Source organism: Anopheles marshallii, chromosome 3 (assembly GCF_943734725.1).
Source record: "Anopheles marshallii chromosome 3, idAnoMarsDA_429_01, whole genome shotgun sequence".
NCBI lineage: Eukaryota > Metazoa > Arthropoda > Insecta > Diptera > Culicidae > Anopheles > Anopheles marshallii.
In genome coordinates this window covers 70,363,516-70,387,236 of record NC_071327.1, presented here as the reverse complement: position 1 = coordinate 70,387,236, position 23,721 = coordinate 70,363,516, and the positions used below count along the sequence as shown (strand labels likewise).

The following is a 23,721-nucleotide window of genomic DNA, read 5'->3' as shown; positions in this document are numbered from 1 at the left end:
CATCGTATAATCAGTCTTTATTAATTTTCATTCTCCAAAAGCTCGATTAAGAGGAAAACTTTATCTCGATCGAATTGATTGAGCGCTGTAAAAATATCTGTTAAACTCATAACATCTGCCGCTGCTAGGCTCCTCTTTATCGTTATCGGAATTATCCGAAAGAGTGGTGCAATGGTTGAAACCGTTGCTTAAAATTGATTACAGAAGCGCGATTGGAGGGAAGCGAACTGTTGCCAGTGAAGAAATTGATCATAAAAATGAAATTCCCCCCAACCGTCCGGTGGGTCACGTTTACAGCGTACTCTGTAAACATCTCGTTCCGCTTTCGGGAGGAACAAATATGCCTCCACGCTGGTTCGCTGGGCCGTTCCACACCGTCGTTCGGTTCGGACCGCTGCCTGTTTGTTGCTAATATTAACAGTATGATGCTTGAATAAACAATCTGCCGCACGCTAAGCAGAATTGATCGGCATAATGCGCAACTGGTTGTGAAATGAAGCGAATCGGGCGGACAAGATCTGGCGCTGTCTGAAGCGCGTGTGAATTGCTTATTGTTCCCATTCCTTCGGTGGAATCCTGTCTTTTGACCTTCTTGGACAAACCATCCGCTGAAGAATATCTTACAGCTAGCGTTTGCCCAACCGAAGCTTTAATGGTTGATGACAGGTTTGCAGAAACACACACCCTTCGCACGATCCCGCCCGGATATAATCCAATTTTCCAGCATATATTCTACCCGAGGTTGTGTGTAAAACTCTCACCAATCATCTAGAGATGGCAAAGCAAACAGAATGAGAGGTGCACACCAGGAATGAAAGTTAAAGAACTTCTGGGGCATACAAAGAAACAAGCTGAGCGAAAGTTTAAAAAAAAAGGGCTTTCGCCCTTCTTTTCTGGCCGTTGTTATTCCAGCGAACAGTGCTTAGGACCGACAATGGTCGGAAAGTTGTTGTAAGTGGTAGACAACAAAAAACAAAAAAGGCATTTGTTCAAAGATGAAGATCTTGGCCGGGCACGTTAGCTTTTACATATACTTCGTGGGTGGTTTGATTCGAACGCTCGCAGTTTCTTGTGTGGATGATGTCCAAAAGGAAGCGTGCAAAAAAAAGGTTACAAAATGTAAATTCTAGTGGGAAAACAATTTTTTTAATGTACTATTTTTTTTGCGTGCTATCAAACCGGCAACAGAACCATAGACCAAGCTTGCCCGTAGACCACAGCTATCAGTTGTTTTAAGCCGGGCCGAGTTGTGGTTGCTTCGATGCGTTTTGTATAATGCGAGTTAATGTTTCTTATACATGATACAGCGCCCGAGCTGTGCTCAGCTCCCAGCAGAACAGCAGACCTCAGTGACGAAAGCTCCACCCGTACTGGTGTGCCCGCAGCTGAACGTTCTTCCACAACATTAAAGTCAACACTACCCAGCAGCCCAAGGGTGTTCGTCATTCGGTTAACCGAAAACGGCCCCCCAAACTGTGTCAATAAAGATGGAAACGTTGTCACTGCGTCTGGACCAATGCAGGCATAGACGTAGCATTCATACAACGCTTCCAGCTTTCGCATCGCATCGTGTGTGGCGCATGTTAGTTATTCGAAGCCGGTTGAAGATATCGGAAGCTCTGAAGTAGAATGAAGTGCCTGTGGGTGGTTTTAGTGTTGTGCTACATAACCGTGGTCGCGGCACAGAGTAGTAAGTAGTGCGTGCGGATGTGAAGCTCCCGGGGCGAAAAAAGTGGCAAATCAGATTTAAGAAACACTCGTCTAATCAAGTGTCTAATCTTGTTATCTAATCAGCGCACGAAAAGGAAAAAAAAACACCCCTCCCGAGGAGGTACTGTTTCAGTGTCAAATCATGTGTCTAACTGACAGAATTAATAGACGTCCAAGCTCGTTACGGGTGGTTACGGCCTTGAGCAATCCCACACACAACCGATGGGGGATGCGGGATTCTCGATAATGGCCACCTGAGCTCGACACCCTCCAAGACGATTAGGAATAATGAACCCATTAAATGCTTAACCGGCGACGGTGCGACGGAAGCGGGGCAGGGGCTAAATGAGATGATTCGATGGTTTTGAGACCTGCCCGTCCGATACCGATCACCATCAATTTATGACATGCCCCATTGACGTGGTGCACGCTAATGAAACTGTTTCCTCGCTTCCTTGCATCTTACAGACATCGTGTGCTACTACGACAACCGGGCGGCCAGCTACGGTACGCCAACCGTGCCGGGAACCTTCGCCACGACAAACTGCACACATTACGTTTACGATGGGGTTGGTGCGACGGCCCAGGGCGATATACGCATACTGAGCAGCTACGATACGGCATGTACGCAACGGGCTGCGGCACAGCTTCGACAGCCTACTACTACAGCATACTATGCAATTTGTTTTCCCCCTTCCCACCCACAGCTGGATTTGCCGACTTTCAAAGCATTCGCCGTACGAACACCAATGCCAAACTGTACGTGCTGCTCGCTTCCGATCGTGATGGTGGCAAGGGCTTGACCACGGTAATGGTGCTGCCCCGTGTACCGGCGCTGGGCAGATTGGGGCCCATGTGCCCACAACATAGCTCATAAATCTGACGAAAAAACTTTATGTTTCTTCTTCTTCTTCTTTTTTTGTTTGCAAATTCTCCAACACTTCCTCCCCACGCCCCCATCAAAAGGCCATTGCAGGGAAGAGTGATAAGTTAGTGAACAGTATCGCCATTCTTTTGGAGCAGTACAACTTCGATGGTGTGGAAATCGACCGACGCACCACCTCGAAGGACGACTTCGATAAGGTAACGAATGGATGGCAATTTGTGTAGCGTTCGGCAACCATTTTGTTTTTCTTGTTTTTTTTTTTGTTGCCGTGGGACACACCGGAAACGAACCTCCCCACACCACCCCTCCTCCACCCTCCTCCCCTCCCAAGCCCAATGTGATCTAATTTGATTTGTCATCGTACGGTTGTCTTCTTTCGCTTTGTTCGCGTGTTTTATTATTATTTCCAGAGTGCTTTGGCCAAATTCGTCAACAAACTGCGCTCGAGATTGTACATGATCAACAAGCAACTGGCCGTGTCCGTTTCGGCACAGTTCAACGATGCGTACGATATCACTTCGCTAAGCTTGTAAGTAGCTATCGACCCGGAACAGTTGTTGCTCCACCCGGGTGCGCTAATGCGCTGCTCCCGGGGGGGGGGGGGAGGTTTTGATCTCGCCACTGACAAATGGGGGGGGGGGGGGGGGCAATACACCCGCCGTTCTAGGTATGCCGATTTGATAAACCTGCATGCGTACAACTTTACGGCCAGCACCGCTAATACCCTCGCTAATCTTGCACCGCTGTTTTCGAGCACACCGAACAACGTCGTCAGTGTGGTAAGCGCCACGCGTAGGGTCGCTTTTCGACAAAGCGGGCGGGCTTTGAATTTCGCACTCAATGTGTTTTGTATATGTTTTTTGTTTTTCTCCAATTCCTGCGATTCGGGCGGCCCGTCACGACGGTAGAACTCAACGGTAACAGCCTGGCTGGCGGCCGGTGCGCGTAAGAACAAGCTGAACCTGGTGGTGGCCTCGTACGCCCGTACGTACACGCTGGTGAGCGAAGACCAGCGTGCCGTCGGTATGCGTGGCATCGGACCCGGTGACGCCGGGTCGAACACGAAACGGGCCGGTATACTGGGCCGGTACGAGATTTGCAACCAGCTCGGGGACTACGGGATGGTAAGCGATGCCGTCACTGCTACCGCGTACTTCTACAAAGCCAAAAATTGGATTACCATCGAAACGGAGGACACGCTCGTGCAGAAGTTCACCTACGTGCTCGATAATGCGCTGGCCGGTATCGGTGTCTACACGCTCGATCTGGACGATCCGGACAATACGTGCGGCAACGGAGCCAGCCGCATCTCGGAGCTCGCCCACCAGTACTTTGCCACCGGCTAGTGGCCAAAACGTTGTGCATATCTGTGTCACCCTTACGAAGAAATACATTCTGCTCCTCCGCTACTAGCAACAACAAAGTTACACCTGTTCAATAGTTGTGCATACATCCGTGTCCATTTTCCGTCACAAGTGGGGAATAAATTGCAAATGAAAGTGACACAATTTGGTTACACATTGTATCCTGAAATAGGGCTGAAACAACGTTTTTTTTGTTTTTGGTGGAACGATCCGATGAAGCGGATGTAAACGAAATGTACACGGTAAGGGATATGCTTTTGGGTATCGCCACACTACGGACTGGTAGATGATAGATGTAGAGTTGAAACAGCAAAGAAAATAGTCAGAAAATGGGTTATTTACAGTATGTACAAAGTAAGGTGCTTGAAAGTTTATGTCTGTGGGTGGTTTTTTTTTTACTATTTACATAGGGTTGTATGTCGAAGTGGTGGTTTTATTTACATGTGTTATTTTGGGGCGGGAATGTTACGTTGCCATTATAGCAAGATCAATACGGGATGGAAAAGGTAAAATCCATTGCACAGACTTACATGTTTTTTTTTTCAGGAACTCGATGAATCTGGAACGAGAATACAATGGTAAACAAATATTTTAGTTTACAAAACTATCATTTTACACAACTAACGGTGGCACGGCGTAACTTCACGGTTACAGTAGTGGTAATAAATATAAAAATCCACACTTTTTTCTTTAAATACAGTTGAACCTCACTGCATTCATATCCCGAATGCGTACCAACTAGTGCGATGGTGGGGATATTTGACATATGTCAAAATCGAGGACGCGAAGTATTTACGTAGAAAAAATATTATGCTTAGTAGGTCATTTTCTTTGAAAATAACGACCTCGATAGTTCGGAGTGCGATCCAATCATTGAGGTGCCAACTATCGAGTAACCCAACGAAAATAAACCCAACCAGCGAGGGTCGTCCGTATCCGGTTGATCTGTTGAAACTAACAGTTCCAACCTCCAAAAAATTTTATGTATTTTAAGTATATTTTCCGATTCCTCCTTCCTTTTCGATTCCACTAAAATCGGTATAAAAAAGGGTTTGATTCTATATTAAAAGTTTGATTAAGTCAAACAATGTTCCAGTTTGATTAATACAATGGTAAGTTCAATTCGGAATGGTTTAAGCCTACAAGGCAGAAGGTGAATGAATGGTTTTATTGCTTTCATGTTAAGACCATTTTGCTTCTTCCCTTCTTCCTTTTTGTCCCGAAAAATCTTTCTCCACACATTTTTTTTAACCGAGTTTGATTCAAGGCTACATACTAGTGATGACAATGATGATTCTTCTTTAGCTTTAAATGTATAACAGACCAGAATATCATGTTAAAAAGCTGTACAATCGTCAATTCGTGGTTAATGATAAGCATTTAATGAATGACGTTTAATGCAGTTATAATTAAAAATAAATTTAAAAAATGTTTTACTTCATTTAATTTGTATTTATTGGATCAATTTCTATCTTATTAATTGTTTGACTAAATAAAATTAAAAAAAAGTTTCAGTTGGAAGGATGAGATGAATATTATTGCCTTTATTTCGTAACAATGTAGTACTTCAAGAGCGTTTTTAACAACCAGGCAGTATTGATTGTGCATCAAGAACTTAAAGTGCTCATAAAATAAATAAGGATTAAAACGGGCTCAGTTCTAATTGATGTTTCTGCCGGAGTCTTTTTCATCTGCACCTTCACTGGGTATTTCAATCCCAAAAATACACTTTTCAGCCCTAATTAATGGCAAAGATCCAATTTTAAGGCAATATTTTCGCTATTTTTCCTCAAGGGACAATGTTTCCTCAAGAGTTTAATATACTTTAATTTGATTTAACAGCAAGAAGTATAATAGTTCCATCTGTTTATATATATTTCCACCAGTGTGGATGGATGGATCGTTCCAGAGAACACAGAATGACGATCCACACTATTATGTACGGCAGTATCGATACAGTTATCGGCCACCTTTCAACGTGCCCCTCAACAAGCTATCGCAATCGTCTCGTTAGTTGGCTTCGCAGAACTCACCACATTCCAAGTGGTCATTACACTGTCAACCATGGAAACGATTGTGGTGTTCGGCATAGCTTCTCGAGTATGCACCGACACAAAAAAAAAACAAAAATAAACGAACACGAAAACAGCATGGCATTTTGCAATCAAACGTTACCAGAGCATTAGCAGCACACTATCATCTCGACAAACGTGCCGGTTGTGTACCGTACCAAAGTGTCCGTTGATATACTGCCAACATCGGACCGATTTACAAGGATGATTATGCTACCTGATCTGGGTGTATAACACCACCGGGAGAATGGATTACGTTTTTACTTTCGCGTATGCCTACGCTTCCGGCCGTGGGCGTCGGATATTGGCGGGGGGGGGGTGGAGGGCATGATTTCAATGTATACACTTTGATATGCAGCATATCAAAAGTGCTGTCAAAACCCTTTCCCGCACCGGCCAGGATGTTTACTTTCGCAGAAATGTTGTAATACGATGTTTTCGCTGTTCCGACACTCAATTTATCACCGTGTTAAGAGATGCGATGTCTTTTGGGCATATGGGAGTGTGCGTGTGGGTGTGTGTGGGTGTATTGCTTGTTTGCTATAGCCCTCCTAAAGGCCTTCCATAGATTAGGGAAAGTGTTCGGGTGTTTTTTAGTTGGGGCAAATCTTTTGCGGAGCGACATGCTGCAGGTGTTGGGTATACATTTCGTGCTCTGATGAAATGATTTTCAATCACGATTCCCGTAACCGAGGGGTATTGTATAAAAACATGAAACAAACTAGAGTCAACAGCAATCTTTTGGCAGGTTTATTCATAGCTGCGTTTGTTTCCTTTTCCGTATGTTGCCACTACGTGTGGAAGATGTGTTGTTTTTGTGTGTGATAAATGGGTTTTTTTTTCGCTTTTTACATCCTCAGCCTTTATTTCAAAGTGTGCTAACATCACTTTGGCATTTAGCTTGACGCTTTCACACTATCGTCCCATGGTAAGCCGCCATTTCGTGATGTACACGATCGGCTAATAATGCTCGACAACAGTTTCACATTAGAAGCTTCCGAAAATATGTTTTCCATCAGCGTCGCTTTTGTTAATTGCACATGGATGAGTGTGGGATGTGTCCGGATGCGTATCGTCGTAAATTTAATATTTCTACCTTTCGATGTTCACAAATCACATCCACTTAGTGGAAAAGGGTCCATCCAAACGGCACATTAAACACATTCCATGGGGATTGGAAAATGGGAATCCATTGTTAGTTTCGATGGTTTTTAAATATGCTTTCAATCATTTCATCCATCAGCATTGGATCTTTTATGGGATTCTGGCTGGTGAGTAATGCCGTTGTTTATTTATGAAGATAAAGTTTATGTTCTTGTTAAATTAAACATGTTGCTATTAAATATGTTCATTAGAGAAGTACGATTTGCATATGAAATTTGTCCTATATTTAACATCAATTGTTGTTTATCAATGTTATTATTAGAGTTTCTTTATTATTCATCCATTTAAAATATCAGTAAAAATACGCACTTTGTTACTATCGTTGAGGAAAATCTATGGCACATTCGTACGATGCAGCGAAAGCAATATTTAACCGCAGACGATAGAATTGCAATCATTGCCAAATGCGCCAGGCTGTGTCGACAAACACAATTAATCGATAGCCCACATTTGGGAGGCACCATTTTGTAGCAGCAACGAGATAACACACGTACCCGGTGAAAATAAAGGCCGTGCAATAATTATGTGTATTCAGGATAGCAATCAACCGATCGCTCCGTGCCCATCGGTGCAATGACTTGGTGGTATTTATTGGTGGAGTGGTTTACAAGAAGAAAAAATCAACGTTTTTTTCGGACAACGCAAAAGGTACGTCTATGGAGGAGACAACCGGAAAAGTTTTACGCCGGGTTTGGGGTGAGCAAAAATGATACAAGCCGGCAGCTATTGGCTGCAACCTTCTGCGACACGCAAGTGAGATTTCAAATTGGTTTTTGTATTTTTTTGTTTTTCTTTGCTCCAAAAACTAGCTCCAGAAGGTAATATTGGCCAGGAGCATATGTGCATTACGCCTCCTTTGTACGATGCAAATGAGTTCAACACCGTAATGCGTTCGTAGTTTCCGGTAAGAAAGATCTTTTTTTTCGGGCCGTACTTGTTTTCCTTTGTTAAATGGAAGCCTTTTATTGAAAAACATGGAAAGAGATCAAATAAAAAAGTTCTACAATGAGTTTCTTCTCATATTCGTTTGCATGTTTCTCCTTACAAATGTGGGATTAAATGTTATGCAAAGAAACACTGCAACTTCTTATGCGATGGAGTCTCGTGCTTCTAAACATCTTCCACCTTTTCGGAAACGGAGTAGAAGATTAAAAATGGAGTTGAATAAAATTCATACCACTTCCTTTCCCACCCCACCCAACCACACATTTACCCGCCTCCCGATATGCTTTGGCGCACGGCTTGCACGTTTGCATTTAATTAGCTTATGCTTCAAATAAAGCAATATGGCGGTGGTAAAATACCAGCGACACATTCTTCGCGTGCCCTACCGTCGCACCATAAATTCGTCGTCTGGTCGCACCTACGCGCCGGGGAAGTGCACAAAAATAAGCACTTCTTTTCTGTTGCGTATCCATGTCAAACGTTTATCGGGCAACACCAGCCGGTGTGCAAATATTCACGCCCCAGCAAAATGGTGGCAGTGGCGGAAAAATGGCTTCTTGTACTGTATGTGTGTGTGTGTGGGGGGGGGGGGACCATGGATTTAATTAGATTTCTTGTGGCTTTACATTTGAAATACTTTTTTGCACCATTTTCACAAGCCAAGCTGAGGTTTCCGAAATTAAATGCGGGTAATTGGACTTTATAGAGAAAGGTTGGTTCCAGAGTTCAATGGTCTCGAAATGAAGTATAAGTAACAATGGTTTGAATTTAATTTTAGATCCATTTTTTTTTTTTGACGAAATCTTTTATATTAATGCTAACGATCATCACTTCAAACCCTTTAAATACATCATCTTAACAACCCAGAAAGAACCTGAGCACAAATCTCTTCCCCTTGTTAAAGCCATCTTAAAGCTTTTAAAAATCCATGCATTTCTGGAAAATAATGGGCAAACCAATACAAAAAAACAAGTCGGCCAAGTGGATTAATGCGTGATGTTGTGTTCGTTGATATCCTTTTACGCTGCCGGAACGACACTATCCAATAAAACCGAACATATCTACACAATCCGTAACCGTTTCACATTGACGACTCAACACATATCCCCGTACCGTTTGTGGCAAACATCAAAAGGTTCGGTCGGCGGAGTAAGCCGTGCAGCTGGTTTACCGGCCCAGCACATATGCAATAATGTTTTCCCATTGTCATGCTTCTTCAATCGGTTGAAGGCATCCATTGTTGCACGATCGGTTGCAATCGTCAACAACAAGTGGCTCGAAACACTTGTGCGTACAATTTGCAAGTCACACGATACGTGACATTTGACCTGTTTTGAGTAAGCGCTTGTAGGAATGGTGCTCTGGACATTAAAGGTGAATAGCCGGTACAGAATCACCAAGTGTGGTCCAAGTTGTTCACGTTCCTAATGCTTCATAATAAGTTTGTGTGTAACATTTGTTAGTTCGTAGCGAGCATTTTATTTACGTACTAACCATAAATACATCAATTTATTTGATTAAATTTTATTTTTATTGAAAAACTAACTATAAATACTCGGAACGATTCAATTAAATTAGAAGTTAATTAAAAATTTGTCCATGGTGAGAATAGCACGAACAAGATTATTTGCTGAATGTTTGGAATAATATTCAACAGACCTACACGGAACTTAGTGTGGATGGTCACGACGGACCTACACCACTTCTTCGTAGAACTTCCACTCCTAGAACCACTTCATCCTGCTCCATCGTTCTGCTGCAAAATGTGGTAAACATACAAAACCTTGCACCATACACTCGCTTCCACCGTGTGGGACTTTCGTTTGGGAAAGGAATGGGAATTCTGTTTATCCAACCTGACAGGTACTGACCGGTACACAGGAATTGCTACAGGTAAAGTTTGTTCCTGCTAGGTACACTACCTTTCGTGGGGAAAGGATTAAAGTTAATTTAACAAATTTTGAACACTCAAAAACTGTGCAGTTTGCTTTAAGTTGTCGTATTTACCTGATTCTGGTGGCATGGAAGTCATGGAAGAAAAAAGTCTTACATTTAAAAAAAAATAATAATAAATACACCGAACACAACGCGTTTGAAGTTGGGACCATCCCTGATGAAAGAAAATTAATCTACACGCCACGTAAAGATTACGGCGAAAGAGGTGGCTCGTTTTGCTCCCTTTCGGAAAATCTTTTGTACGGCTTACATTTTGGCAAAATTCCCTCAAACAAGTACAAGTGATCAGTGAGCTTTGCGCGGAAGCATCGAAAATGTTCTATTGTTTGATAGCCAGCCCAACCATACGCCGCTTTCCCATCGCAAGAGAAGCCCAACAAAAGGCAAATGTACTGCGGCGTTCAGGGCTGAGTCTGAGGAAAATAAAATCTCTTGCAAATTCTGCGCACGTCGCAAAACGGTTGCCAAGCGCTTATTGAATTTTGATGATTAAAATAACCCGCTTAGATGTTTGCTACGGAAAATTTTTCACCCTTACTCAAACATTCACTCGAGTGCAGGCGAACAAAGAAACAGTTGGATAAAGCAGTTTTGTAATTTATTTCGAACACCGTTCAGCCGTTACAAACAGATTGCTGCAGCTTTCCGGAAGAGCATCTACAGAGTTGTGTGAACCCTTACACCCATAGCCCTCAAAGTCGTGCTCCATTACTGTAATGTTTATTGCTTTTGGTTCATGTGTGACCGGTGTGGTGATGCGCTGTTGTTTCCTCAAACTACTGTTCTGACAGATTTGTTGGAAATTTATGCAGATGCATTTGCATGATGAATTAATCAAAATTCGTTCTCCATAGGCACTTTTCGTATGATGCACGATCGTCAACCACAGGCTGGGTTGATTTTTAATTTATTATTCCCATTTTTTCCCCCCATTTTGTTTTCGAAAGTTATACAACTTCCTGCGCAAACTTTCATACCTTTTCTGAGGTATTTGACATGAATGCAATAATGAACCTCTGTATGAATTCGACGAATTCGGTTTAATTCTTAATTCCCCTCAACTAGCTTCATTTATAGACTTTCAAACTCGGTTCGAAGCAAACCAAACGCTCCGAACGCCACTCGAAAGCAACGCCTCTAGTGTCCGGCCACTAATGTCCAGACCGTGGCTCATTAAAATCGAACCACTTACCGATAAATGCCGATTTTGCGAATTGATTTCCTTCATTCCACTTAATTAGTGGCATTAGAAATTATCTGCTCATCCCACCCAGGTGCAACTAATTTACCACCCACCGCTCATGGTACGATGTGCGGCCCGTACCATCGGTTCCAAGTATTTCTTCAATGGCTTGTGACTAATTAGCTACCCCGTGTGGGCCGTTGACAACGCTGCAATGGCGGTGGCTGCAGGGAATGTTATTCCGATTCTGCTCGGATGCCCTTGAATGTTTTCAGTTTGCCATAACAGTCTTCTTTCAGGGATGATCACCAACAAATCACTCCCTATACAAAATGTCCTCCATTGTTGCCCCCGTTTTATGTTACGTGTCTTTTCAACGACTCTAACTGTTTTCCCCTCCCGGATGACGTAGTGAGAATTTTTCCATTTCTTCGTGTGTTGTTTTTTTTCTTCCTCTGCTTTCACTGCCTGGGGAGACAGGGATACTATTCTGCGTGAAGGTAAATAATGTTTTCCTGTTTATCATGTTTGCCTTCCGTTGGTTTAGCTTCCTGATCGAGTGAAATGGTTGCGACAACCACTGTCGATTTAAGCTAGAAAACATTCCACCCAAACACATCACTGGCAAGATGCACGCGTGGTTCTGATGCCGTACCCTACGCTTCAGTTCAGCGAGATTTACGCGTTCCATTTCGAAACACGAGGGCGTTTTGTAGCAGATTATTGCGTCTCAAAAGGTCGCGTAAATTTATGTGCTTTTTTGTTTCCGTTTCGTCCGGACAGGAGATGGATAGTTTCTACGGTTGCGGAAAACACTTAAGCCACATCATTGTGACAGGAAACAAAATTGAAATTAAAATTTAATGCGGAAGCGTAATACCATTTTTGCTTGGCAAATTGTTTACTCCTGTACGGGAACAGTTTTAAGATGGCACTTTTGCTTTGTTGCATGGCAACTTTGTTTTGTCATGAGTTGTGTAGGGAATAAATTGCGTCGGGAAAGTGTTAGTTTGTTAATGCATGTTTGTGTTTAAATTGGCGCTTAGGTTGTTGTAACAATACAGGGTTTCTTTTAGATGACAGAACAACGCAAGCGGCCTATCACGAGAAGAGCAGCACATGACATTTCAACGATTTTAGAAGACACCGCAACCCTAGCAGGCATACTTCAATGCAAGCACATGATATCAAAATGGCAGCTCCGTTTACTACAACACTAGTAAGACTGTACAAGTGAAGTACGATCCAACCAGTATAAACGCGCTGTGAGAAAGATTTTGACAACCAAACGATGTTTGTTTTGAACCGAAGAAACATTTACTGTATTTGTCTAATTCAATATGCTTTAATTTATGAAAATGCAGTAAATGTTACTAACAATCATCATTGGGTTGAGAAAATTTATCCTAGGGCAAGTTTATACTCCTCGGATCGAACTTCATTTCTACCGTTCTGCTGGTGTTGTGGTAAGGTGCGCTGCCATTGTGATATCAAGTGCTTGCATTGTAGTATGCCTGCTAGGGTTGTGATGTCTTCTAAAATCGTTGATATGTCATGTGCTGCGCTTGTTGTGATAGACGTTTGCTTTGTTCTGTCATCTAAAAGAAACTCTGTATTTTATATCATAGTGATTAGTTATGTTTTTGGTTTTAGTAAAATGCGTAACATGTAAAACGCCCAACATTTATAGAAAACAACGCGAAAAATGGAGTAGATTGAGGTTATTAAAATACGTTCCAACATAAATATAATCTTAACACCCTCGGGTGATGTAAACACATTTGTTTTTCAACTTTTTTAGTCTTCTGTCTTGACTTTTTTTTAAATTCCTATTCGAAATGTCGTTTAGTGTAACTTAGTGAAAAAACTAAATCTCTTAAAATTGTATGTTTTAATCTTTAAACACAGTCTACTAGTTGAATCCGCCAACCCTCATTCTAATATTTTTTTTATTCATTATCACCTCGTACAATTTAACTTTCATCAATATATTCAAATTTTATTTTTTTTACCCACCAATTAACTGGTGGCCTACACGAGATATATCGGTTTTTCATTCCACAGAAGTCCTACACGGTAATTCAATCAATTTATTGGTAGGTTCAAATTGCTTCAAATTTATTTGCTGCTGCAGAGGCGCAAAGAGGAATATCCGAATTGCCAAATTACGTACGAAACCCACCATAGTCACACGCCGTAGGATGGTTCACTTTTCAGCATTTTGATAAATGTTTAATGTAATTCTTGTTCACAGCACACATCAATTTCAATCAAAAGTACATTGGACCATTCTTGGCTGCACCTTCAAACTATCCCAATTCTATCAATAGAAAAACTTAGAAGTGTGTACACTAATAACTACAAGAAATGCTAGGTTTTGTACTACTTTTTACTCAATTAACTCATTCAAATTAACTCAAGTTTACAATTAAAACTCAGAATTGCCCTCAAATATTAAAACAAAATGAATAAAGCATACTATTTCTTACAGCAGTGCAGCATCACGACTCTTTTTCTCGTAAAAATAACGTATTTCAAATTGATATAAAATAGAAGCAAACTATTCCGCATAAAGGTAAACACCGTTTTCACGACCATTAGTTACCGCCCGTAATGAAGGCACCTTGGTGTCCATTTTGACGCATAATTATTTATCGTATGCAGGCAACACAACGGCTTTACCCAACGTGGTTATTCACATCAACCCCTTCGAAACGAACAAAAAAAAAAAGGGACATAATCTTACGGTGCGTGTATAGCTAACCCAATTACCCGGGGAAAACCTTTCGCATCGTCCAGGCTTTTTGTTTTATCTTTTGCCCCACAAAAATGTGTCCAGTTCATTTATCGTCAACTAACAGCTTTGAAATGCTTGCTTTTTTTTGTATCCTTTATTTTGCCCTTCTAATTCGTTTCTGGACTATGCTGTACAGCAACGCGCCAACGGGGATTTGTTGACAAACAGGATGATGTGAAAACAATGAGCTCTCTTCAAACAATGATGCTACCATTAGATTAGCACAATCAAACCCTGCAATGCTGGGGGAAAAAACATGGCAAGCAAGCGGGGAAGAAATTTCGGATTTTCGTTGTATTTCTTTGTAATTGTTGGCTGGTTTTTTTTTCGTGTTTTTCGCTGGAAAAACACAAAGCCTTGAAGCGATTTAAAAAGTTGCTGCTTATGGTTTGGAAAGAATGTTATGCCCGAATTCTCGGCTCTGTGATGATCTGCAAACCCTGTTGAAGCAAGGCATGATTGGTGGTAAGAAGGAATGTAATTTGCAGTCTAAAATCATTTTTATTTCATTTACCAACGCTTTAAAACACATATTTTTCATTGAAACTCGCTCGACAGGTAGGGGAACAGGCGTTACAACGCACCGTCAAACCTTGTTTCCATTTTCCCTTTGACGGTTTTCTTCTCATGGATCCAACCCGAGCAAAGTCAGCGATGGCAGCGTTTCGAAAAAGAACGAATAATTGAGCCCGTGCAGCGGATTGTCTTGCAGGTAGAGCTTGGTCAGCCTTGGGAAGCTGTTCAGAAACTCCACCGACACCGTGCCGATACCGTTGTTGGACAAGTCCAGGCTGGTTAGCGTCGGTAGCAACATGCCGTGCGTTTGCAGCTCCATCGAGGGCACGCTCAGGGAGGAAGCGTTGAAATGGGTCAGGTTGAAGAACGCACCCAGATGTGTGAAATCTAACTCCTCGAGCGGGTTGTTAGAAACGTCCAACGATTCCAGATGTTTGAAATTGCCCATGTACTCGATGGAGGCGAGCTGGTTTGATGACAGATCGATATGAACCAGCGTCGGTTCCTCGTCGGCCATCGAGAAGACGTTCGTTATTCGGTTTCGTGACGCTCGCAATTCCTCCAACGCCGCCGTCACGATGAACAGTTCGATCAGGTTATCGGACACGTCCAGCGAGCGGAGCGACTCGTTCAGCTGCCTGTAGTGGTGCAGCTCGAAGCTGGCGAAGGAATTGTTGGCAATGCTGAGCTGCTTCAGGGCGGCATTTTTCCGGAACAAATCGGTCCCCAGTTCGTGCAGCTGATTGTCCTGCAGGAAAAGGTGCTGCAGGTTCGGTTGATTAATGAACGTATCCCTGTCCAGCGACTGTACGCCCAGCGCATCCAGGCTGACGGACTCGAGGCTGGTCAACGCGGCAAGCACGCCCGGCGGGAGCTGTGTCAGCGGGTTGTGACCCAAATCGAGCACCGTCAGGTTCGCCAACCCCGCAAACGTCCCGTACGGTATCGATTCGATCGCGTTGGCCCTCAAGTTTAGCACCCGCAGGGCGGGGAATTTAAGAAACTCTCCCGTCCGCAGCTGCTGAATCCGGTTACCCTCCAGGTGGAGCTCGTGCAGCGAGTTGTCGGCGGTGAACACGTCCGGGTTGAAGTCGGTGAGTTGATTTAGCGATAAATCCAACACCGTCAGCATGCGTGCGGTGCGGAACAACCCTTTCGGCAGCTGCGTTAGCGCGTTTCCGCGCAACAGTACCACCAGCGGGAACATCGAACCGAACAGCCGAAACGCTTCCGGGTCAATCTCCGCAATGGAGCACCGTTCCAGGCTGAGGAAGCGCAACATCTTGGGCCGCGGTAGAAGATCCTTGGTGAGCCGCGGCAAGCGTACCTCGTTAAGCGCCACACTTTGCAAGTCAAAGTTGCGGAGCAGCGTTTGCTCGTCAACGTTAGCGATCGGGTTGTTGGACAGGCTGAGCTCCAGAAGCGACGGTAGGCTTTGCAACAGCGTGGGAGATATCGCCTCCAGCTCGTTGCCTTCGAGCGCGAGTGTCTTGAGTGCGCCAAGCGTTGCGAATACACCGTCCGGTAATCTTTTAAGCTCGTTTCCGTTCAGATGCAGCTCGTGCAAAACCGACATACCCTGGAAAGTGTCAGGCTCTATGGATTTGATTACATTGTGCGACACATTGAGCACGCTGAGCTTGTGCAGTCCGGCGAAACTTTCGTTCGTCAACCGGGCCAAACTGTTGTGTGCCAGCAGCAACACGTCTACGTTTGGCGTACCCTCGAACGCATTTCCCTCGAGCTGCGGCAGCCTGTTTCCCTCCAGATCTAACCGGCCAAGCTGCTTTAAGCCCTTGACAAACTCCATGCCCGTCAGGTGGTTCGCCTTGACGTCGAGCGAACGAAGGCTTTGCTGCTGTTGGGCGAACGTACGCGCCGGAATCGTGGTCAGCTGATTGTGTCCCAGCTGTATTACGCGCAGCATCGGACAGTCCACCAATGCGTCCACCAGCAGCTCCACGATATTGTTCCGCTCGAGGGACAGCTCCTCCAGCACGGGCAGCTCCGCGAAAAACTTTCCCGGCAACGTTTCGATCAAGTTGCCAGCAAGCCGTATCCGTTTCACCTCGAGATTCTCGAGAAACAGCTCCTCGGGGACGGTTTTTATTTTGTTGCCGCTCGCGGAAAACACCCGCAAATGCGTGAGCCCCGCCAGCAGCTCCACCGGCAGCACCTCCAGATAGTTGCCGTCCAGCACTATCGCCGTGGTGTTGACCGCACCGTGAAACGTATCGGGCGCAATGCCGGTAAGGCGATTATCGTTCAGCCAGATGGTATCGAGATTTTCCAGCACGGTAAGCATGGTGCGATCAAAGTAACCGAGCTCATTGTTTCCCAGATCGAGCGCGAACGGTACGATCGAGGGGAACAGCAGCAGCTGGAAGTCTTCGATGCGGTTCCAGCGCAGCTGCAGCTCCGCCAGCCGGCTTAGGTTCCGCAGCAACAGTGGCGATACGAAGGTGAGCGAATTGTTGCTAAGATTCAGCGCCCGCAGCTCGCCCGTGTTGGCGAACAAATTCTCGTGCACCTCCTCGAGACGGTTGTTGTCGAGCTTGAGGGAGTCTAGCACGCCCAGTGCGTCGAACACCGTGGCCGGCAAACTTTCGATAGCGTTGCTCGACAGGTCGAGGGTAAAGAGCCGCGGGCAGTGCTGGAACACGGTGGCATCTAGCGTGCGCACACGGTTCTTGGCGAGTGTTAAGGTGTTGAGCTGTCGCAGATCCCGGAACCACTCGGGCGCCACGGCACCGAGCCCGATACCGTTGAGCTTCAGCGTCACCAGGTCGTGCAGTCCGCGGAAGATCGCTTTCGGCAGTACCTCCAGCGGATTATCGGCAATCGTAATCGCCTCAATGCGTGCCAAACCCTGGAAGGCGTCCTCATCCAGTACGCGCGTTTGCGTCCCGATCAGACGGAGGGTTGTAACATTCGGCAGCGGTGCAAACACCGACCCCGGGACATACTCCACCACGCTGTTCGCAAATGTGACCGTGACGCGTGACACACCATCGTACCCACCCATCGCCAGTTGGTACGCGGGCCGCTGACTCTCACCGGTAATGCGCACCGACGCATCGGCAAACGTACATGCTGGTTCATTGTAGATGCAATTTAGTGTCGGCCGTACGATGGCGCCACCCGATGGTTGAAAGCTGCTGGCAACTATGGCCACCACAACCAGCGCTGCCGTCCGCCGTAGCCTGGGTCAACAATTCAACACAAAACCCCAACAACGAAGGATTCAATTACAATCACCCCAATGCTCATCGGATATCGGCAGGCAACTTATTACTTACAGCAACGCGCCGCGTAACCCCATGCTGCACACCGCCCAACAGGTGGAGGTTCCAAACTTTAATTTCAACGCCCGTTGGCCGTTTGACTGGCGCAGGTAGAGAGCCCGTGCCCGGAAGCCTTTGATAATCGACTGCTGGCCGGTTTTGCAGCTCTTCACTCGCGCTGCCGTTCACCGAATGGGCGGTCAAAATTTGATAGTGCCGTGCCGAGCGCAACCGTGAAGGCAACCCATTATCAGTGCGCTTTTCATTCGCCCTTGACCCCGGGCCGGGGCCAGATGGACGAATTTTGCGTACGGTCGCAAAAGGTGGTGGTGAAATAATCTTCTGCCCCCGGGTTGTTCGATAGGCCGCGTGCGATAGACGGTACACGGAACCGATTTGTTAGCCCGCATTGGAACACTGGATTTTCGAGCAGGCGAACAAATGAGTGATGAAATCATTTGATGGAATACATTGTTAAATTATATTACTTATTGGAAAACAATAATCCGGAACTCTTGGAAGCTTTCTTTTGCACATTGATGCTGAATATGTCTCACCGATAAATGAAACTTTACCTCTTATTTTTTTAAATTTTTTGTGTGTTTTTTTTTCAATTGATTGGTGTTAGAGTAAATTAAAAAAAAAAACAAACAAAACAACAATAAATGAACTTCTTAACTGACTGCTAGCTCAACTCGCATCGTCTTGTCCTATTTTTGCAAAACATTGTCATCGCTTACGTCTGGCCGTAATTAATTTTCCTTGATTAATTATCAACGTAGCTGGAAATGAATCCAGAACACGGGAGACTTCGTTGACAGTCAAAGGTCGTTCGGTGTTTTTCGAAGCATTCTGATAATGAGACTGGAGGTTGTAATAATTCCTGTAACAGTTAGTGCTTTCCCCTCTTCTTTTATGTCATTTTTAATAAAAAAATGTTCAAAGGTCTTGAAAAGGTCATAGAATGGTTTTGATTCCTGGCTCTATTTGGCTTTGTTAACTCGTAGTAGAATAGTTAAACTTGTGTATTGAGTAAAGATACCCAATGACATAAGTACAAACACATTTTCCAAAGTGACTAATTAAAAAAAATTAAATGGAGTTATTAAATTATTAAATTAAATATAAGTAAGTGACCAATACTATTTTTTAAGTAATATCCGAATTTAATATAAATGTCTATCACGCCTTTTACAAAAAAAAAAAACAAAACCTCAGCGACAAAGTGCAAGAAGGCTTTCTACATATTCTGGAAGTTATCCTAACGAGTATCTTAATTATCAATATTGAATATGTAACGAATCCTCAATGTTTCATCGTATACAGCCTGGATGAATTTCAGAGCATCACAACAGCCAAAAGATAACCATCAAATGGAACAATATTGTTACTGTTGCGGGGCTAAGTATACCACGAAATTCATCGCCACCTTTCAAGTACATACAACGTTGTAGTGTATACTTAACATCTAAACACACCCCCAAAAACTCCTTCTGGTTCCCGCAAACGGTGGCATAACACGCGGTAGGCAAGAGTTCTCCCATTCCCATCGCTGGAATATAAAAACTTCCTCACGCGTGTAGGAGAACCATATGCATTATTAAGCACATTCCGGGCAATGTGTTGTTAAAATTAGCTAAATACTTTCCCACACAGGAGAGCGAGAGAGAGAGACCGAAGAAGCATGGCTATTGGGGGAGGCAAAAAAAATTGAACTTGAATACATAATGATGTGGGGCTCTTTAAAGTAAAGCTCCGCTGAGTACGTGCTAAGTACCTGCTTGACTATTTATTGATTGACGTGTGAGTAATTTAAAAGCTGTTCCAAAGCCATACCACAGGGTACGTGTGTTTGTCTGGTGGGACGCTCCAGTGGAGGGTTGACAGCGAATTGTATGTCATTAAAAATTCAGCAAGATTAATTTAATTACAATTTGCAGAGCATACACATTTCGCGCAATTCCAGTCTCCCTTTAAAGGCAGTGAAGTTCATGGGGAATTCGCTCGCTTAAACATTCATAGCAAAAGCACTAACCAGCTGACCGGTTCTAGCAATGCATCTTCACCATTTAGGGTACGCACTGAATAGTAATATAATTAGCGCTGTTGGTTTTTTTCCTCACAGCTTCGCAATGTTTGGTGCTGCTGGTCCGAAAAAAAAACAATAACAATACCCATCCTCCGGTCGGGCAATAAAATCACCAAATTAGATTGCTAAAGATCTGGGGTTTCTTGGTTCCGTTTGCCGTTTCTTGCTGCGCCTGGCACGAAGCGCTCGTAAACCAATCCCCCGGTGTACGCGAGGGCGACCAATTTAAAATATTCTCAAACGGCAGAATCACCGCCGAAGTGACGCTCGGAATAGCCAAACACAAAAACAAAAAGACCATCTTTTTTACCGACATTCGATTTAGCTTTGCCGAGATTCACAAACGGAATTCAACCCAATTGCCCAAGCGAAACAGCAATAAGGGGTGGGAAAAAAACACCCTCTGCTGGTTGCGAGTGTCGAAAGCGAAGACAATTTCAGCTCAGCACCTTCGCTCGTTTCGTACGAGAATTTCACTGGAAGCTGGTAGCGAGATGACATAAAATCTAATTTGCGCCTTTCCTCACATTCCTGCCACAGCATGAAGTCATTCCGGTGTAAAATAATCCCTTGGAAAGCTTGTTAATTGATGAAGAAGCAATGGGAACGGATGTGACGATGTTTCCTCAACACTCGGCGCCACCAGCAAAACCAAGCGAACGCGAGACAAAGTGCAATGCAACGGACTGTACGGTGAAGTCATGCGTTACAAACAGTTTGTGAAATATATTGGAAAACCACCGCAAAAAAACACACAATTTTGATTAACGCGATTGGAAAAGAACGCCATAGTAATGAATGGGTGGTGGTTTTTTTTCTTCCTTCTCTATTTTACATGGAAAACAATTCCGCCAACGAGAAAGTAAACAACATCGGGCCCTCGCGATAGGCAGAACGGAGAAGGTGGCAAAACATAAAGAGAAATAAAGGATGTGGAACAAATATTTGTATCATTTGAATGGTTTCCCATTTGCCAGGACCTTATTTTCAAGCCCGCCCGCATTGGGAACAAAAGCCCCCAGAACCGTACGCCGCCATTTTTTTTTTGGTCCAAATCGATTTCGATGAATCTTTCCCATCCGTGACGACGATGGTTGAAAATGATACGGCTCTATGATTGATTTCCACTCCGGTGGCCCACACTCGGCCACAAACCCACCCGCACGGGGCGTGCTGGTTCGCCGACACCGAAGCGAGCGAAAGTCAAGCGCAATCATAATGGTACACCGGTAAGCAATGGTGTCACTGGCAGCAATGCAACAATTACATTCCTGCACGTGCTTGCTAGAACGGTGTGACCTGCATTGTGACGCTTCAACGCTTTAACTGCTTTGAAGCACGATGCGAAGTGTAGCTGCGGATGGAAAATTGCAATCCGAATGGAAAATTGCAATCCAAACCGTTCTAGGCATTTCCTTAATGTCCTTCGGGCAACCTCGGGAAATTTAGGTCATTTTCGCACCAACACTGTGAGCCTTGGTCATAAAAAGGGGGGTGAAGATGGTTTGATTTGTGCTCGGTAAAGGCTAAAACCGCCTCATAATGACAGTTATCGAACCCAATTAATGAACTGCTGTTGGGGGTAGGAAAGTTTACTCGAATGAACAACATCGTAAGGCCATGTCCTGAAGACGTGAAACTGCTCAACTTAGTCAATTTCCGACCATCCCGGAGAAAGGTTCATCCACCAGTGGTACAACTTATCGGAGATCACAACACAACATTGAACCCTTTTCCAAAAAAAAACGTCAATCGCCGACGATCTGAGCTGTTTGTTTGTCCGAACAATCAACCATCGACCAACCATGCTGTGACATGCGTATGGGAAGTTCTGTTTCCTGCAAAGTCTGTTTCCCTTTTCTTTTTTCGGCCGGAATCCCTTTTCTGCCTGCGGCGAAAAGGGGGTGGGGTTTTTTTTTCGTTTTCTGGTTGCTGCGATGATGAAGAATTTCGTTCAGCAATTTAACCATCAGCTTACAGCTCAACCCTGATACAAAGAACCAACCAGAAGCACTTGATAGAATCCACCGGCGGAGAAGAAGGCAAAAAAAAGGCTCCCCCGGCTCGGACGAGATCTGATAAAACTTTCAACCAAACCTCAATGCTAACGGGGCACTCCATACATGTGGATTTAGGTGCGGTTTCCGGACGGATGAAGACATTAAGATCGCAAGCACCCGAGCGCTGCCACACACGCAACCGTCAGCGCCATTCCACGGAAGATTCCTTTCAGCAACTTCAGAAAAACCCCACGGTTTTAGGCAATTGTGCCGGCAAACCGTTGGTAGTGGTATCGGTAGAAAGTGAATCGAAAAACTTACTATCACGTACTGGCGTTGCATAAAACATGACGGTGCCCGATGGAAATGGGTGAAAACGGGGGAGGGGGGGGAGGGTGGGAAAAAGTTTGATTTCTACCCATTCGCTCCTCCGTGCTCCGTTTGGTTGGCAAAGTCGTAGTAATCAGAAAGCTGTCGTGCAGTTAGTTACGCATAAAACCGAACAACAGTCATAAACAGAGGTAGTCGAATGACGTGCCTAAAGTTGAATTTCAAAGGCAGCGGGTTTAGTCAGTGATAGTGGCCTTGGGGAGGGGGGGAAATGGAAAGTTCTCGCCGCATTACAGCAACGATCACAACATTTCTCTTCGAAGAATTTATACAAAATGGCTGTTTTTATTATTCCTTCCGCTGAGTAACCCAATTTAAGTTCGGGATTTTCGATAATCAAAACCTGAAGCTGCTCAAAACCAGATGAAATCGTTGCTATAATGAGCGTTTTATAAGACGAACCAGCGTTTTCAATGGCGGTATTACAACCGTTTAAGCAGATGCGTGCGGCTTAACACACAAACACACCTTTTCTACGCCAGCTTCAATAGCACTCAGCAACGGCGTATCCTCATCTTCGAACGAGACGCCTGGGAAGTTTTGTCCCAAAATGGTTAGAATCACATTCCAACAAACTTCAGCGGGGTGGAATTTACAGAAAATGCCAACATCAAACAGGTTGTAGCGAATGCTGGTGATGGATGCCGTGTTCCCGATAGCATTTTTATTTCTTCCAAGAAGTGGATGTTAAGCAGCGTACAGATAAAAACAGAGAACGATACATTGTTTAAGCGATTAGAAGTTTATTGAAGATATTGAAGTTTGAATAACTGACTCTGAGAAGGTGTTTTTGGAGTGAAGAATACCAAGCATAGCACTTAATATGATATCTGCGATTGAATAGGGATGTGATATCAACCATCAACTTCGTGTTAGGGAGCGACATCGTACTGGAGTGGAGACCTCCTAATGCGACGACACATAACAAAGAGTTGTGTGTGATGTACGGCAGCCTCAATATTGAATTGCTAAGTGAAAAAAGACTCGTCCAACGCGGACGTTGATATGACGGTCATCACGTTAGATGTCTATTCAGGTCATCCGCATGAACAGACGGGGCGTGAAATACCTAAATTGAGATGGAGTGATAGCGTTGATGCATCCGCCACTAAATCCGGATCAAACGATTCCCAGGCGACGGCACACAAGCGTGAACAGTTGCCATCAGGATGTCTAAATAAAAACACAGTATGAAACCTTAGAGTTAAAGTTATTAAAGTTTAAAGCAAACAGTTTTTCGACCCACTCACCCATATCGTCGCTCCAATCAGCACTGAATTGTGCTACTCCATGAGCAACAAACTGCGTGCGTGTGTGGAAACAAACCCCCGAAAAAAAAAACGGCACGTCGAGTCCATTTATCTT

At 44.3% G+C, this 23,721-nt stretch overlaps 2 protein-coding genes across 2 annotated transcripts; one reads left to right on the top strand and one right to left on the bottom strand.

Annotated features, from left to right (window-relative positions):
- Positions 1-1,629: 1,629 nt before the first annotated feature.
- Positions 1,630-3,942, top strand: LOC128715096 (probable chitinase 10). Its single transcript, XM_053809978.1, has 7 exons — positions 1,630-1,690; positions 2,179-2,334; positions 2,418-2,518; positions 2,677-2,793; positions 3,007-3,125; positions 3,264-3,375; positions 3,505-3,942. Exons 1-7 carry the CDS (start codon positions 1,630-1,632, stop codon positions 3,940-3,942), a joined length of 1,104 nt encoding a protein of 367 aa, XP_053665953.1.
- A 10,760-nt stretch (positions 3,943-14,702) lies between these two features.
- On the bottom strand, positions 14,703-17,915 carry LOC128715827 (chaoptin-like). Its single transcript, XM_053810744.1, is given in 2 exon segments — positions 14,703-17,779; positions 17,882-17,915. Coding segments are annotated over 2 exon segments (3,111 nt in total).
- Positions 17,916-23,721: the final 5,806 nt, after the last annotated feature.

What these genes read in the sequence shown, in the direction of transcription:
- LOC128715096 (XM_053809978.1), top strand. Translation starts at nt 1,630, where the DNA reads ATGAAGTGCCTGTGGGTGGTTTTAGTGTTGTGCTACATAACCGTGGTC. An exon ending in GATATCACTTCGCTAAGCTT is followed by an intron (nt 3,126 to 3,263) that starts GTAAGTAGCTAT and finishes CCGCCGTTCTAG; the next exon opens with GTATGCCGATTTGATAAACC. An exon ending in CGAACAACGTCGTCAGTGTG is followed by an intron (nt 3,376 to 3,504) that starts GTAAGCGCCACG and finishes TCACGACGGTAG; the next exon opens with AACTCAACGGTAACAGCCTG.